The sequence below is a fragment of the Hirundo rustica genome, chromosome 1 (assembly GCF_015227805.2).
Source record: "Hirundo rustica isolate bHirRus1 chromosome 1, bHirRus1.pri.v3, whole genome shotgun sequence".
Lineage (NCBI taxonomy): Eukaryota > Metazoa > Chordata > Aves > Passeriformes > Hirundinidae > Hirundo > Hirundo rustica.
Window position 1 is genome coordinate 130,704,985 of NC_053450.1, and position 18,047 is coordinate 130,723,031.

The 18,047-nt window shown below is 44.5% G+C and overlaps 1 protein-coding gene across 3 annotated transcripts; it reads right to left on the minus strand.

Annotated features, from left to right (window-relative positions):
- Nucleotides 1-9,209: 9,209 nt before the first annotated feature.
- Nucleotides 9,210-15,495, minus strand: TAC1 (tachykinin precursor 1). 3 transcript variants are annotated; one of them, XM_040065890.1, is made up of 6 exons: nt 15,473-15,495; nt 14,559-14,696; nt 14,352-14,448; nt 13,725-13,748; nt 12,006-12,059; nt 9,210-9,835 (listed from the first exon to the last, which is right to left on the minus strand). In XM_040065890.1, the coding sequence occupies exons 2-6, from the start codon at nt 14,679-14,681 to the stop codon at nt 9,786-9,788; spliced, it is 348 nt and encodes a 115-aa protein (XP_039921824.1). In that variant the 5' UTR covers nt 14,682-14,696; nt 15,473-15,495; the 3' UTR covers nt 9,210-9,785. The 3 variants fall into 3 exon arrangements, with proteins under 3 accessions (XP_039921824.1, XP_039921822.1, XP_039921836.1); XM_040065888.1 differs by having other exon boundaries at nt 15,397-15,485; XM_040065902.2 differs by lacking the exons at nt 9,210-9,835; nt 15,473-15,495 and adding exons at nt 9,855-11,390; nt 15,397-15,424.
- Between the last annotated feature and the right edge of the window lie 2,552 nt (nt 15,496-18,047).

Genomic DNA, 18,047 nt, shown 5'->3' on the forward strand with positions numbered 1-18,047 from the left:
GGGGAATTGAAGTATTTGGTCCACAGAGGGAAGGCAGAGATGAGTATTCGCTTGGCTTGTAGGACTGATGAGGGCTGAGGGAGAACCTATAGGGTTCTTCAAAGTGGCTAAAAAATTGATTTATGGTGGTTTTTGGGGGGTTTGTTTTAATTAGGATCAATTAAGTTATTAAATTTTGTTTTCACAGCAACCTTTTCTCCTTTTGAGGAACGAGAAATTACCAGTTCCAAAGAGAGCACTGCAGGGTATGAGACTCACCAGGTGCTTAAGGTTGCCCAGTGCCACCCATGCCCTTCATCTTTTTAATAAAGCCTACGTGCTGTTTTTGCCTGTTGGTTGCTTGTGTGGAGCCTCCCTGACTGTGCCACATCCCAGTGTCCATCTAGACAAGGTCCCCAGTACAAACCAGCCTGTAAGATCCAGAGAACACTTGGCAGGACTTTAGGAACCCTTAGTCCATTTGTCAATTTTTTTTGTGTGGGATGGTTTGAAATACTGTTACATTTTTGAAACTCCATTTAAAATCAGAGTAAAGTGTAAAAGCAGCCTATTTTAAAATCTTTGGAGGAGTGGACTTACTTTTTTCTGATAGAGACCTAATTTTTGGTTCCCACTAACAGAAGTTGTCGAGGGAGGATTTGGTACAAGGTAAGCCTGTGTTTGAGCTGGCTATTGAACAGTGTCTCCAAAAGAGAGAGCAGCTGAACTGTGGGAGAGGCTGCTTATTTTTGTCACAAGTTGCACTGTGCTCCTCAGTGCTTTTGCATGGGACTGCCAAAGCACACACATCGCCTGCACCATTCCTGTCGCAGTTCCTCATTCTGAAACTTCAGGGCCTATTGCTTTTTATTTATATATTTACATAGGCATTGTGGTTGACAGAAAGGGTGCAATTAGGAGAGTCTTCGTTTTGTGTAAGCCTGTCTCTGGATGCAGGTAAAGCACCAAATTGTAATTTTATTTTTATTTTCATTTAATAATCTCAATTTATTTTTATTTAAAAGAGTAATTTTAATTTTTTATTTACAAAGCTTGTTCTCAGAAAAGGGACAAAGAAGAATGAAGTAGAGAGGTGCTCTTGCTGCTGCGCTTCTCTGCATCTTGGTAGGGGTAGTAGCTAGGGGAGGTGGTACATTAACAGCTGCTTTCTAAACCTGTCGGTGATATTTCACCCACCGCTCTCTCTAGTGCCACTTTCCATTTTTTTTTTGTCTAGAAACTCTTTCAACAAGAGAAAACTAGCTAGGAAGCCATTTTTTTCCAATACTATGCTCAGGTTTGGATCTTTCAATCATCTTATGAGCTACCACAAAAGATGTTGACTACCCGGGACTCCACCCGACTTTGTGTTTCTCCCATGAAAGTGAGTTGGTGCTGATTCCGCCCCTTGTCCTGTGTCCCGGGCAGCCACCTTTCCCTCAGCATGACACAAAGAGTCTGTCAAAATTTGAATTCGGATCGGAAAGTTGCTTCTGGGATGATTTCCTAATTTTTTGGAAAGTTTTCTTTTTCTAGCCGGCAGATGGCAGCCGCTAGTTAGCGAGTCCGTGCAAATGAGCTCCTCATCCCTGGGGAAGATGCTCTCCTTCCTGCTCTCTTTCTGCTTTTAATATCTTCCTTCACAAACGATTGTCGCTGGGATTTGTGCGTGAGCCTCGTGAAATTTAATAAGTACTTGATTAGAATAAGGGTAAAGCCAAGCATGAAATAAAATGCTTTCAAATTCATCTTGCTCAAAAGATGTTGTGCAGACCTTCTCACGCTGGTGCTGCAGGTAAGACGGCAGCTAAGAGTTGAATTTTATTAGTATTGAAGTTATTCAATATTCAATTTAGAAATAATTCAAAACTAGTTGTATTAAAAATCAGTAAAGTGAGTTGGAATAGGTATAAAATGTCAGTTCTAGGGAAGATGGAAGACAATACCAGACTAGGGAATAAGCGATGTTAATTTTACCTCTGAAGTTGTTAGGGTTTTTCATTTTTCCATTTTCCTTCATGATTAATATAGGCATCACAGGATTTCAGATAGTCATACAAAGAGAATATTAAGATAGAATCGTAGAAAAATTTGGTTTTGAAGGTACTTTAGAGATCATCGAATTCCAACCTCCCTGCCATTCGCAGGGATACCTTTCAGCAGACCAGATTGCTCGAAGTCCCATCCAGCCTGGCCTTGAGCACTTCCAGGGATGGGGCATCCACACAGCTTCTCTGGACAACCTGTTCCAGTGTCTCGCCATCCTCACAGTAAAGAATTTCTTCCGTATATCTAATCTAAATCTACTGTCTTTCAGTTTAAAGCCATTCCCCTTGTTCTGTCACTAAATATCCTCTCCAGGTCCCTTGTAGGTACTCTTCTGGTACTGGAAGGTGCTGTAAGCTCTTCTCTTTTCCAGGCTGAATAGCACCAACACTGTCTGTCTTCATGGAGAGGTACTCCTGCCCTCTGATCATCTTCATGGCATCCTCTAGACTTGCTCCTATTGCTCCATGTCATTCCTATGCTGAAGGCCCCGGAGCTGCAAGCAGCAGTCCAGGTGGGGTCTCGTCAGAGTGGAGTAGAGGAGCAGAATCCCCTCCATGATCTGCTGGCCGCAGCTCTGCTGGTGCAGCCCAGGCAACCATCAACTTTCTGGGCTCTGAGCACACATTGCCAGCTCATGCTTGTCCACCAGCACCCCAAGTCCTTCCCCTTGGGGGTGCTCTCAATCCATCCTCCAGCCAGCCTGTATTTATACTTGGGAATGCTCTGAACCCAGGTGTAAGCCTTGCCCTTGGCCTGGGTGAACTTCATCAACTCAGCTCTCAAGGCTGCTGGGAAGTTTTACATGTGCACATCAGAGAGGCTTAGGTACTTGTTTTCTCAAAAGTACTATTTTGAAAATACAAATGCATTGTGTGCACCTGAGCATCTAGACTTGAGCACTGTCAGGAAAGAACATCCTCCATGGCCATTGGTGGTGTAAGGGCAATGTGGAAACACACAGACTTTTGCCTACTCAGACATCCTCTTAAAGAGGTGTTCTGCTCTTTTGCCTTTTTTTTTTTTTTTTTTTTTTTTTTTTTTTTTTTTTTTTTTTTGGTACAGGGTGCTTAATTGATGAATTTTCATCAAGGAGAAGATAGAGCAATTGAGTACAAAATAGTCCTTTTGAAAATTTTAATACTGGGTATTTAAAATTATTTGAGCTGACCTCAATTCCTAAACCATAATCATCTTGCAGAGGCCAAAAGGAGAGTCAGATTCCTCTGATTGCAAAAGCTGCCTCCATTTTTGCTGCTATCAAGGATAGGAGTAATTGTCTATATTAATAATCTGTATTACTTAACATCTCTCACCACTGCTCTTGAAGACTGCCTTTAACACCTGGGGCAAAATGTATATTAATACAAATTACTTTTGATTAAAACCATTATTATTTTAGCACAAAAAGGAAGGGGGTGGTAGAAAGGAACGTTCTCTTTTTAAATATTTAAATACTCATTATACCAAAGTGATACAAATTACTGGCTGACTGACAACTTGCTAATAATAGCTTAAAAATGCAAATAGAGCTATTATCCCAATTGACACTAATTGAAACTGCTTTGGCAGCCTGGGAGGGCAGGACAGGAAGGTTTGATTGTTTCCTCGAGCTGGAATTGGGCTGGTAAGGAAGTGTGGGGAAGATGTGCCGTGGATAAACAGGTTTCCATCTGCAGACATCAGAATTCATTATGCTGTATTTCAAGAAACTGCTCTGAAGCGCTGTTTTGTGCCTATGTGCAATTTTGGTGAGGTTTGTGGTGCACTGAGCAGGTCTCACTCACGCCCACACAGTGCAGGCTTTGCCTGGGCTGAGATAGCTCTGTGGGAATCCAAGCTGTAAATGCTGAAGTCTCCCAAAACAGCTGTGATGTCTTCTGGGTATTGTGAAAATCCACTGGTTTAAAATTCACTGTGGTTTTTGGTTTTTTGGTTTTTTTTAATGCAGTCTTAGAAAAACTACACTGTATGTATATATTCCTTCACTCATTATTGCCTATCTTCTCCAAGCAAGGTTTGCTTCTGGAGCATTTTGCTTGAATTTTAATGCTTTGGTACACAGAAACACAATGTGACTATTGTTGTCTCAGTGTTATAACAGTGAAAATTAATTCAGTTCTATGTGCCAAAAATTGAATATCTGTGATTAAAGTTGTTCTGTTACTCAGCTAGATGTTTTCAATGCTAGCTAGTTCATGAAAATAAAGTGTTGAAGATGTATTATTATGTATGGGTGCTGAGGCACTCCAGCTCTGACTGAGAATATAAGGCATGAATTTATGCAGCTCTTTACCTACTTCACACAGTGCCACTCTCTCTTCCCTTCAGGTGGTGTCTCCATTGTTACATTTGTTTGATTTGATGATCTTAAGGGTCTTTTTCAACCTAAATGCTTCTGTGATATGTTGGCACAGGTGTATCCTTTAACTCTTTGACAGCTATGCTGCTGAAATAAAAATGCAGGAAATGGTTTAGAGTGGAAAAAAAAACAGAAAAGGCACTCTTTCCCCCCCCCCCCCCCCCCCCCCCCCCCCCCCCCCAATATTTTCTTATCATTTAACATAATTCTTTATAATTTGTGACATTTCTTTACACTTAGGTAGCACATTGCAGAAGTGGCTGGTTAGGTACATGGTGTGCATTTCTAGCTCAGCCACTCTTGTTACTTCTGGCCATCTCACCTTGCTGGGCTTCCTCCCTCCGGGCCTCTGGGAGAGCATGAAGCACCATGAGAGATGAAGTGTTTTGTTGTCTAACAGTTCGTTCACACTCCATTTCTTCCATATGCAGTAAGTAGTAACATTGTTTAATTTGGACATAGAAAACAAGAGATGATGGGTTTTGCACACATTCTGTATACCTCTCTTTAAAACAGTTTCTGAGCTGGTTTATTCTGACAGAAATCAGATGTCTATCAGGAATGGCACAGTGATTTTTTTTTAATGAATATCATAACGAATTTCACACAGCCTGTCCTGCTGACAAATGTTTCATTCTCTATCAAAAAAATTAAAAGAATAATGCCCAGAGAGTCTTCTTTTTTTTTCCTTCCCTGAAAGATGTAGGTTCAAGGATATTTGTTTGCTTGCTAACACCAAAAACAAAAATTAAAAAAATCACTACTCGTTCAGTAACAAGTGTTTTCCATAAAGGGAAGTGAGCTCTTCTGCAGATAGCATGAGGACATGTGGCTGTATCTGGTTCTGCAGGTGGCTGTATACTGACACAGTCCAGCTCCAGGGAAGGAGCCACTGGGTGCTCTTGTCCTGTCACTCTGAGATGTTTGTCAATGCAGTGTGTAATGTTATGGCTAAGGGAACTGCTTGGGCTCATCAGAAGAGCATTTGGTCATCACCAAAGTTTGCTCTGGGACTTGCTCGGTATCTCTCGTGATAAAGCAGTCAGCTGTAATTTAAGAAACATAATTTAAGGGACAAAGTTTGCATTTAAATAATGGCTGTTGGTAGCTCTGAAGGAGCTGTTACTGGCATACTCTGAATAAACAGCATTTTAAAGACTCACTTTAATAATTTTCAAAAAACCTCTTGATGTGTTTCTGCTGTAGCTCATGAGGGCTAGGGGCTGGGTTCCTGCAAGATCCCCATGCCTAGACATCTCCAGATCCTTCCTTTTCTTTGGATTAGGACCATGCTGAAAAGTGCCAGTCTCCTGGCACAAACAGAGCATGGACTTGCTTGTGGCATCAGAATTAGGCAAGTGCTGCAGAGCCTGAGCTCCCCAGGTGAAATGAGGTACGGGGGGCCAGACCCCCGTCCCAGCTCCCCATTTTATGGGCAGGGTTTGTGAGCAATGGCTCTGCCTCTGGCTTTGGCTTGCCCGGTTAAGTGTGGCTGCATCTCCACCATGGACAACCTGTGTCCATGCAACAGCAGAGAGATGAATATGATAGATAGAGCTGCTGGCCCTCTGTGTCACTCTTGGGCAAGATGGGATTCTGAGAACTTGACTTCAACATCCCTGTCTGGGTGAAGGGGAGTGCCTGTGTATAAGGGAGACAGTGCCTACAAGAAGAGCAGTCACACATCACAATGCAGATGATTGATGTACATCTGGGGGAAAAATTAAGCAAAAAGGGTGCTAAGCATGTTGGAGATGGGCTGTGATGTCAAACTGCCTATAGCATCCCCAGTGGGGGCAATTATCAGCATTGGGTTTCCACTCTGTGCTGATTTCCTAGAGAGACTTTTATTGCTTTATTTAAAACTTGCTTGCATTTTATTGACAGTTCCCCTTGCTGCAGTGTTATTGATTAGCTTATGCAACATGATGGATGTCAGACTGCTGCCAACAAAAAGAGCTCAGTCTGTGTCACAGTTGTGGCTGGCTGTTGAGGAGACAGCGAGGGATTTAGTGAAAGCCTCTCTAAAGCCTGCAGTGGAGCTGGAGAGTGGGCACTGCCCAGCAGCCCAAGGCATGAATGGCCTGGGGCTGCAAGCAATGCTGTCCAACACAAAAAAGTGTTTATAAGCTGGTGAAGCACTAAGAGGGAGATTAAGGACCACAGAAAATTTTTAAAACTCCTTTTGAAGTACTCAATAGCCTATAGACTATATTGCTTAAGACTAAAGGCAGATAAGACATAACCCCTCTTTGTGTCTCCAGGATTCCAGGATGCCTTTGAGGGCAAATATTGTTGTGGGGAGATGTTGGGAGTGAGTATGTGGCAGGAACAGGCAGCTGGACTGGATGCCTGCAGATGTGTGCAATTCATGCACCTGCATATCTGCACAGGACCTGCTGGGCAGGTGCAGCCCCAGTGTGGCACAGCCTGGCTGAGCCATCCCTGCCAGCACTGAAATGTGAGGAGGGGATTTTAATGTGTTATTAAATACAGTAGGGTCAGTGGGAAAATTTCAGGCTATGCCATTTGGTGTATTTGCTTTATTTCTAGCTTGGAATATATGTCTATACAAACATATAAATCAATGCCAATTTGAAACTTATTGTTCAAAACCCAAATTAGCACAAATCTGACATTATTTTGCCACCAGAAATTAAAACGAGTTGTTTCAAATGTCAGATTGAAATCACTCAAGAGACTGACATGTGAAAGAAGACTATTTTGGTGACAGAGGCTCAGCCTTTCTTTGTAGAGTAAATTGTGTTAATGCCACTGACATGCTTGAGGGAAGGGATGCCACCCAGAAGGACAGTGACAGGTGCAAGGAGTGAACCTATGTGAATTTCATGAGGTTCAGCAAGGCCAAGTGTAAGGTCCTACACCTGAGTCAGGGCAATCCCAAGAGCAAACACAGGCTGGGCAGGGAATGGATGGAGAGCAGCCATGAGGAAAAGGACTTGGGGCTCCTTGTGGATGAGCAACTCAACGTGACCCAGCTCACACCCCAGAAAGACAACCACATCCTGGGCTGCATGAAAAGCAGGGCAGGCTGCAGGGAGAGGGAGGTGATCCTGTCCTTCTACTCTGCTTTGATGAGACCCCACCTGGACTACTGCATCCGGCTCCGGGGTCCCTAGCACAGGAAGAACATGGATCTTCTGGAGCAACTACACAGGATGGGCATGAAGCTGATCAAGTATTTAAACTGAAAGATGGTAGTCTTAGGTTGGTTTTAAGGAAGGAATTCTTTACAATGAAGGTGATGAGACTGCAACATGTTGCGCAGAAAAATTGTGGATACCCCATTCCTGGAAATGTTCAGTGTCAGTTTGGTTGGAGCTCTACGCAGACTGGTCTGGTGAAAGGTGTCCCTGCCTGTGGCATGTGGTTGGACTAGATGATCTCTAAAGGTGTCTTCCAACCCAACCCATTCTATGTTTTTTCTGGAAAATTCAGTCCTATCTGCTTACTGGATGCTGTTATTTAGTACCTGTGCTGTCTTTCAAACACTGGAAGCCCATGTATATTTGTGGGCTTTGCAGTGGTTTCTTCTGCAGGGAGGTTTTTGAGATGTGCAGGCTACAGGGAGTGGATGGTGAGGCTTTTTCTTCCCTCTCTGTGTCTCACAATTCAGCACACATGGACTGTGAGCTCTGTGAGCACCGGGGTCCTCCAGGCACAGGTAACAGCACTTTAAAGTTTTTCTTTCTTTCTAACCTCCATCAAGCATTATTCAACATGATTTCCACAGTGCTTTTGTTGTGCTGCTAGCCCAGCAGTCAGCTTCTCCTCCTCACTGAGCTCGTGGGAGTTCACACAGAAGTTTATTAGTGTGAAAATTAGCCCTGGAAAGACAAAGAGCTGCCAGAGTGCCAGTACCACCACTGTGTCTCACATCATTGTGGTCCCTGCTGCAAGTCACCTCAGGTTTCCCACCATGAGGACCCCACCTTACTAGATCTAGCTTCTACCTAGCTGAAAGTGGGATCCGTTTTAAGCATGGGCAGGCTCAGGTGCTGCTTCTAACCTAGCAGGAGTGAGGTCCAGCATCCACCTGCTTCCAGTGGGGGAAGGTGTAATAATGCCTCAGGTAGCCTTGAAAATGGAGGTGTACGAGTTCGTTTCCAAAATGGAAAACAACAAACAGTGAACACTTTATGTTGCTTATTTTAAAATTAAGTTTGTATACACTGACTGTTTCTATTGGTGATTCATCTGCAATGAAAGTTGCATCATAGGATCAGAGATGTGTTGCTCGTAGCAGGGGGAAAGAAGATGGAACTCCAGATGCCTTGGCATCCATCTCTGGTGAGATGCATGTAGCATTTCAGGATTATCCTGGATATATAGCAGTAAGATATTTTAATTAAAAAGATAATTACAGTCGCTTTTTTTTTCTTTTATATTGCATGGATTCATGCTCACAGGTGCTTTTATTGTGAATCTGAGGGATAGAATTTATTAAGAGCTTGGCTTTCAAATAATAAACCGACAATATTGGATTAATTCCAGGAAAAATTATTCCCCTTGGATCTGGGGGATACATCATGCTCCTTCCATTCAGTCAACAGGCCTCATGAATTCCCTCAGGTTTAGAAAAGAAGGCACCTTGGGTGACCTGGAGCAATCCCAGGACCTCCTATCTCCAGTAACAAATCCCTCAAACACTTGCCAAACACACATGAGGAGGCTCACAGCCTTCCTGCAAAAAAAGAAAATAATTTGATACTTTTTTCCAGTCTCAGACCACTGTTGCTTGGATCCAAATCTCATTCCAGACCAATGTGGGAAATAACTCCATCACTATCACCAAAGGAAGTATGTTGCAAAAGCCCCAGAAGAGTTTTTATTTAAAATGTTACTATCATAAAATTCCAGACTATGAAATGAAGACCTTGGATTCCCATTCAAACTTTACCCATCCCCCTTTTTAAAATATACTGATACATAATCACAGAACATAAAACATGCTGCAATGATACAAATATATTTTTTGATACAGAAATTACAGTACATTATAAACCATGAAAACAAATTGAGGCACTAGACTGAACATCAGTTCTGTTCTGCACTAGCTGTGAAGCTGATAGACTCGCTTTCAATGAGCAAAAGAATGCTTGCTTTTTTAGTAACATAACTTTATAGGTTATATCAAACAATGTGCTTTGTTGTGAGACGTCACCAGGGTTGCTGGTCCTTTCAGAACCACAACACACCTACACAACACGTGTCACTGCCACAATATGAAAAATAATAATTTTATTGAATGTACAACTCAAAAAACAAACCCCTTCAGTTATTAAATAAATAATTGTTTCATACAGTCATTAGTTTATATTACACTGCATTGGCCATTAGAACAAATGAAGTTTAATAAATAACACACGGGGATGTTTCATTTACGCCTCTGTTCGTAATTCTGTGCTAAGCTCCCTTCAGAGGAACCTGCAAAAAATGAAGCAGATTGAAGCACGAGGTACAGCCTTGCATGAACACCAGCAAGCACAAGAGGTGTCAGAGACCTGCAGCCAGCTGGCACCACCAGATGCCGGTGGAGTGTTTGGAACAGAGACCAGGGCTCCTGGCCCATTCCTGAGCTGCTTTGATTTGGTTTTACCTCTCAGATTACACTCTCCTCCAGAAGGCTGAAGGTCTGAGCAGTGTTTTACCTCTAGTCTGCTGAGCTGCTTGAAGCACCATTAACTCAGAGCCCCTTTACCTCCCAGAAATTCATTTAACTGATGGAACATAAGCATTCAGGTCAATTTGTGGTAGAGGGTTTCTGCACAGGCACATCCACCTTCATTCCTGTGCAGTCAGCTCTTTGCCAGCTCTTTGAAACTCTCCCTGTCCACAAGCCCAGCACACAGGAATAATTTTACTGTACTCTACAGCAGGAGCCAAGCTCCTCAGATGTACTCAGACCACGCTGACAAGCTCCAGGCTACAACAGTCTTAAGTAACAATATATTTTTTGTTTAGTAGTGGTAGATCTCTCCTTGCTCCTTTAAAACAAGAGTGAAATCCAGAGAGCTCTTCTTGAGCAAAGCTGTCCCCAAACCAGGGACTGAGACATCAGCATCCCCTTACCGTGCTTTGGCACTCGAGCTGTAAATCAGCAACATGCTCACATCCAGAGGGACGGCATCAACTCCTGCCCATTACCAGGGAGCCCAGGGCCTTTTTATAGGAGAAAACCACAGCCTGGGGTAAAGGTCCTGCCCAGTTAAATATCTTCCAAAAGGGAGAAGTGAGGGTAGTCCTAACACTTACTAGTCCTGATCTTGCTTTGATTACACAGTCCTTAGGACCTATCTTCTCCTCTAGTGGAGCAAAAACAGCTTCTTACCATTTCCCCCTCAAGGAATCAGGCAGAAAAACTGTTTGTGAATTCTAGTTTTACCTGTCAGACAGGTGTTACATAGCCCAACAGAGTAAAATACCATTATTCCCTTTTGCTAGAAATATCACATAACACTATCCTGACTATACCAGCAATTTTGAAATTAGGGCAATAAAATATTTGCATTTTTAAAACATTTTCTGTATTTTACATTCTCATATGAATGTAAATGTAATCCTAGTGGAAACCAAACCAAATTTATTACTTACAGGCTATTTACTTTTGTGATAGCAGATATATTTACAGGTATTATGCATTTAATAGCTATTGCCACTGCAGAAAATTGTACAAAATTATTCATGATACATAGCAATTTGCAAAAGAATGCAGAGTGCAATATTACTAGTCTTGAAGGGGGTTTAATTGAAAATGAAAGTTACTGACAACCATAATTGCAGAATATAGATCACAGCATGTATCCACATAATATAAAGGTGTCAGCTAGTAATTTAACTTTTATCATCCATTTAACAAAACAGTGAAAACTATTTCAGAGACATGAAATACATACTAAGTTTTTTATTTTTAAAAAATTCTTATTCTGGAGAATCAACTGCTTCTTTATGGTTCACAGTGAGGGATTTTCTCAGTGCAGCCCTATAGCACAGGGAAGGAAGGTAGAGCAATGAGGGGAGAAGAGAATTTTGCCCCATGGATGCTATGGGAAAATAAATTCACAGTGTCCATTCAGAGTTTAAAATGCTTTAGGTGAAGTTAAAAGCTGGAAGAGGTGGTGTAAATGGCAAAGTTCAGTTCTTTCACCTTCTACTCCAAGTATTAGGAATAAGGATCTCCAGAGAAGATATCCCTTTACCTGTTGAGATCTGGATTTAGACCACAAGTTAAACAACCCTTGCATTTTCAGCCTCCAACATTTTCTTGATATGTCAGTAAAATTTAAGGGGTTTTTTTTTGTTTTTTTTTTTTTATTAGCGCTTTGGGCACTAGCAGAACACGCAAGGACAGGGCAGTAATGAAAATGCTCTGGGGAATTCTACCTGAGCTTGCCTGCAGCTCAGACCAGCCTGGTCATTTCAAACATTGAAGTGCATGCTGAAATATCTTGGGTAACAAACTCCTGATTCTTTTTTGGGGAACTGTGGATCTACACTACATAAAAACTGCTTCTTCCATCCACTGGGAGAGAACAAAGAGTCAATGGAATGAAGAGGCTGTAATATCACCAAGTATCAGATTTAGTCAAATACATACCAGAATTTAAAGACCTTTTTCCCATAAGTCCAACAAAGGAGTCTGTTTTATGCCCTGAAAAATATATTTAGGGGTGTTTTAATACATTTTCACTAGGCAAGTTTTTAAAATAACAGGTTCTTACAAGAAAAGAAGACAGGGTCCAAAACTGTTTATATCACAGACCAGTTGTTCACATCACTCTCAGACAACAGAGAACAAACATCAGTCTGAGTAATCAGGATAGACCAAGGCAGAGGCCAGTTAATGGACATCTTCTCATTAGCTTAGATAGACATTTGGTTTCAGGGTTTCTTTTAAGTATAATGGAAAAAACCACGGCCACTAACAGTGCAAATCTTATTTCTCTCCCAGTGCAGTTCCTACTGATCTGAGCAAATGCACAAGAAGGCAGTGTCTTGGTATAGCCTGCATCTGTGTGATGTATCTCTTCTACCTGTCATTGTTTTATTTCTGTAACGTGGAAGAAAATCCTCCCGCAGGTCAAGTGGAGCCCTTACTGGAGAGAAAGCCAATGGGACTCTATGTCTGGACATGTCTGAGCTAGACAGTCTGGCTTTATTTTTGGAATATTTATAAGTTCAGGTATTACCTTCCTGTCCCATTAGGAATTCTCAAGACACTGGAAGTGTAGAGGATAAATTGCTCCAAGTTTAGGCCTACACTACATATCAGGGTTATAGCAGTACTTGTCGTTTCAGATAAGTATTGAGAAGGAACTGTTCTTCATTATCTAAACTGGTTTTTGAGACAAACATGGAAGTTTTTCTCTGGAAAGAACTTTGCTTGGTGAATTCATACACAAAGCAAGATACTCAGACCTCATATATATTAATTCAAGCCTAAGCCGTTTCAGAAAACTATATTTTTTTTACTTTAGTCAGCAGGTAATTTGGCGTGAGCTTTGTATCAGACTCTTTATGTGGTCTTCCCAATAAACCCTAGAGAAAGCATCTTGTGGATAATAGAACACTGGGACAGTTGCTGGCCTCCATGGACAGAGGAGGTTTCACAGAATATAAGATCATGCTTACTTAATAAAAATCTTCCAGTTTCTCTTTAAACATATCTTTAAACAAATTAAATAAGATGTTTTCAGATAATAAAACTGCCACTGGGACAGCAAGGTAACACCCCAGTGCTGACATAATCTTCTGCTTGGTGTTACAAAGGCACACTTATAACAGGGGCAAGATACAGCTCTTCATATGGCAGCACATCATCAATCAGCCCCTACTGTGAGCAGGGGTTTGATTCTCAAATAATGCTGAGAGTACAGACACAGTACCTCACATGTGAGGACATGGGCACTCCCACAAGAGCATTTTCTTGGGGTCTTGGGAATTCATTATTCTAGTTTTCCAGATTTTGCCATCTTAATTGCTCCTCTCAGAGGCTGGCAGTAAGCCTGCCTTGCCAACAAGAACGGCTTACAAAATCCCCCCCTTGGGAAATAAGAGAGAGCTGCAACATCCGCACATTAATATGGATTGAAATCTCAAAGCTTGCAACAGCACAGATGAGATACAGGCTCACAGTGGCACTGAAGGGGGGGGGGTGTGCCGATTCAATTCTTTAACAGATGATTTCTCCACCAGTGGTGCTGCCAGTCCCTAGCTGAAACCAGTCACCTTCTAAATAATCCTGTCAAATACACTATTCTCTCTATTTGAATATCTTCTAATAATTACTTAAAATACTTGTATTTTTTTGACTTACTTTTGTGAGAGATCTGGCCATATCCTGTTCGGAAGAGGAAAGGAAAGAGAAAAAAGACAAAAAGAGTTGTTAAAAAAGGATTGGCATATACATATGATACTACTGCAAAGCTTTAAAAAAAAAATCTTTGAAATAACCCACGCATATTCCACTTAAGGAAATTAGGGAGATGATTTACAACTGCATTTCTCTTTGAAGAGACTAGAAAACTTGTTTCAGCTTAACCCACACTATTTAGATTAGTTTAGCTCCAATTTCTTAGATCAATTTTTGGTTCAGTAAACAGGTAGAAAACGTGACAATAATGGTATACTCAACCAATTTCCACACTTGAGTGATCCAGTGGCACACATGCTGACCTATGAATTATCATGCAATCCCTTACTGGCATTTATGTGCTGTAACAGGCATACCCTTAATATTTTAAAGCCCTCTCTTTTCCAATCATTGAGTTTATCTCATATAAAACTTAAAAGAAACTACCAAACAAAAAAATCCTAAACGCAAAGTACCCTCCTGGCAGCCGATGAAGCAGATGTAATGCGATAACCCCGAGCGATAACCGTGTCGGTTCGCATGCTCTGAGAGAAGAGGCGTGAGCAGCAGCCAGCCCCCCGCCCCGCTCACCGGCATCCCGCTTGCCCATGAGGCCGAAGAACTGCTGGGGCCGGGGTCTCCGGGCCATCCTCTGCAGGAAGTGTTCCAGGGGCAGCGGCAGCTCCTCCTGCGGGGCGACAGCGCTCAGTGCGGCCCCTCATTCGGTCCCGCCCGGGGCAGTGCCCGGCACAGAGCCCCGGCCCCGGACCCCTCGCTCCCCCGGCCGTCGGGGCTCACCTTCCCCTGGTCGCTGTCGGACCAGTCGGACCAGTAGCTGAGGTCGTCGGTGGTTCCCATCTCCTCGCCCAGCGCCTGCGACGAGGCCAGGAGGAGCACGGCGAAAGCCAGCGGGAGCCTCATCGCCGCCTCGACGTCCTGCGGGGACAGAGGTTGGAGCCCTGGCAGGCGGGGCCGGGCGCGCACAGCCCCGCACAGGCGGACGCAGCCGTGCCGGGGCACAGCTGGGGACACACTCCCTCGCACGTACCGCCCCCCACGGTCACGGGAGCGACACCGGCACCCCCGCCCCGACTGCTGCAGAGCCCTCTGGACAGACACACAGCCCACACCCACTACAGCGGCGCGCAGACATACAGACACACGCAGCCAGCGGGGCCCCTTCACACACGCACGTACAGGGGAAGACAAACACACCCTCACACGTCTAAGCACATCTAGGATTCACACCTTCCCAAATACACACGCCCAGCCCGATACATCCCACTCATACGCGCATACAGGTACACAGGCATCCGCTTACAAACTCAAACAAGGAGCTACACGCCTGAAATGCTCACACCCGCGTAGACGGACAGACACACAAACACAAAGACACATGTGTCCAGAGGTGCACACTCATCCCTTTGCACATCCAGTCAGACACGTAAGAACGGGCACAAAACCATGCTGGCACATCCCAGAGGCACGCACGAACGGACACACAAGCACGTACAAACACCCACCCCAGAGAGGCACACACGTACAGACCGGGACACACGCACACCCCTCACAGCCACCGGACAAGCGGAACCCCCGCACTCGGGCACGGCCGGCCGGGCTCCCGCAGCGCACGCACCGTCTGCAGCGGGGAGGGCGGGCGCTGCTCTCGGAGCGCATTGGCCGGCCGCGGGAGCGCTCCCCACTTTATATACCTGGAGACGGGGAGGGCCGAGACAGCCTCATTTGCCTAAGTGCAATTACCCCCGGTTTTATCGTGCCAGCCCCGTGCCAGCCCCCGCCCCGGAGAGCAGCCTCCGCCCCCCGCTCCGGAGGCGCCTCTGGGCTCTGCCCGGGGCCGGGCAGTGCGGGATGGCCGGGCGGCTCCCCCCTCTGCCCCCGCCGCTCCCTCCCGCCGCAGCTCCGCGCCCTCGGGGCCGCCCCGCACCGTCCCGCACCGTCCCGGCGGTGGACGCGAGCGCGGACGCGGGGTGAGGGCGTGGATGTGGGTGTGGATGCGGGATATGGGTGCGGACGTAAGGGTGCAGATGCCGCTTTTCGCCTCTGCCACTCCGCCTTTCTCCCCCAGGGCACGGGGAGCTGCTCTCCACTGGGAGCGGCACCGCCAAGAGGGAGAGGTGCGAGCGGGGGCCGGGAGCCAGCGAGAAGGGAGCCCCGGCAGCGGGGCAGAGGGACAGAGGGGCAGCCTCCCGTGCCCGGGCTGGTTTCTTGCCCCGGCTCTGACTCCCCCGTGCCGCTACTCAGGTAGCCCCAGCCCACCGCGACTGAAAGTGAGGGATGCCCGAAGCTGAGGAGGGCCTGACCGGGTGGGTGCCGGCTTGCGGCCCCGGGCACCCGGGTGTGGCGTGTGTGTGCCTGCACAGGGGTTGCCGCCGCTGTAAAAGGCGAAAGCCTGTCCTGGAAAGAGTACTGAGCCAGCCTCTCCAGCGGCACATCCCTGCCGGCATCCTTCCCCTATGACAGCTTTGCCCTGCTGCTGGCATTCGGCTCAGGTAATTGTTTAGGTTATTATCTCTTTCACGGTTACCTCGTCTTATTTCTCCAAGGTCAGCTGTGCATGAGGCTTCTCAGTTAACCTTGGTGGTCCCTCAGCCCCCACGTTATGAGCCTAGAACAGGCAGTCTGGACAGCGTTTAGTGGGAATTAACTATTGGTACCACTATTCTGCCTGCTCCAGGATGCTACCATTAAGGTTACGATGGTAAACTTGTCGAAGGACTGTTCATTGGCATATAACTGTGGATCCAAGGGAGACTCAGAAACTTCTCTAAATAAAAGCATGATTAATATCAGGCCTCCTTGTTAATGAGAAGTGCTCCTCAGAACCCAAAGCACTCCCCAGAACAAAATCAGACTCTTCCAGGTTCTGAGGGTGTCTACTCCTTGTCTATTAGATTGCACTCAAACAAGAAAGATTGTGACCCAGCGAGCTGAGAGTCACTGTGGTCAACATGGGCTCCTTGGGTTGAGAAAGAGTGATTTGGAGAAGGGACTTCATGCAGCCCAAGCACCTCTGTTGAGACCTCAAGCGTGGGTGATGAGAATGCTCCTCATTCTAACTATCAACAAGCTGGCAGAAACTACAATGTTTATCAACTCTGGAAACCCAAACCATCAGATTTTCATGCTACAGCTTTGCAGCATTCCCTTTGATGTGTGAACTTTGAAGTCTGTTGATGAAAAATTGTTTTCTTGTGGTTTTGTTTACTATTTTTTTCTGTTTACTATAATGGCAACAGAGCACTGGTCAGATATATCAAACCAGGCTTGCCAATCCTACATGTTCCTGAAGCTCGTGTCTCTCAGAAATCCTCAGAACTTCCAGCTTCCTGTGAAGTCAATTTCTAACACTTGGGAGTCGGTGGAAAGTACAAATTGGAAGTGGAACATCCTATCTGTTCTAATTCAACATTTTACCAAAATGGATGTGGCCATAGCTTGACCTATGAAATTACAGGGATTTTATTTTTTAAGAGAGCAAGAGAAGAAAAATTAAAAAGGGGTCCTTTCCAGTCTTCAGAGACTTTAATGAATTCAAGCACTTTATCTCAGACTTATATAATAGTTTGGGTGGAAGTGAAAAACTGATTAATAGATCAAACTCACTTTCCTCTTTCTCTTTCTCAATTTTAAAATAAATTGGCTGTTTAATCTTTCTTTGACCTGCAATAGCCAGACATTGCACTATGAACTTTTCAGAAAGTGAGCAGATTTCATGGCTAATGAGCAAAGCTAATTCCTAGGAAGATTTTCTGAGTTCCTTTTTTTTTTTCCTATGAAAAGGATGTAGAAGGTTCACATAAGCAAGCTGAACTTCCTGCCTTTGTGCTGCCCAGTCCCTATCCTAGGGATGTACTAGAACATGGTAAAGTGCCCATTGTGCACAAACAAAACCCCGTTTCACATATTTATTCACAAGGTTCGCATAGATACTAAGTTGTCTCTTTCTCAGACATGGTATTAGCAGCTTTATGAGTAACCTTGTGAATAAATACGTGAGCTCAAAGGCAGGTACAAGATGTCTGTGGTGAATATTCCTTCTCCACCCATGCTCAGGGCAGACCCCACCCCTCTGTTACAGTCAGAGCATGTGATTTCTAACAACCAGCGTGAAGATTTTTGGTCATGAATCAAGAGACCATTAGATCCAAATGACCCAAATAAGGGTTGACATTTCCTGTGGAAGTGACAGAGAAAGCTACCTTCAGAGTCCTTATCCAGACATTTCCTTAATAAGGATTAGGAATTGGACTAAAGGCACTTCTTGTG

What these genes read in the sequence shown, in the direction of transcription:
- TAC1 (XM_040065890.1), bottom strand. Translation starts at nt 14,681, where the DNA reads ATGAGGCTCCCGCTGGCTTTCGCCGTGCTCCTCCTGGCCTCGTCGCAG. An exon ending in CCGACAGCGACCAGGGGAAG is followed by an intron (nt 14,449 to 14,558) that starts GTGAGCCCCGAC and finishes GTCGCCCCGCAG; the next exon opens with GAGGAGCTGCCGCTGCCCCT. An exon ending in CATGGGCAAGCGGGATGCCG is followed by an intron (nt 13,749 to 14,351) that starts GTGAGCGGGGCG and finishes TCTTCCGAACAG; the next exon opens with GATATGGCCAGATCTCTCAC.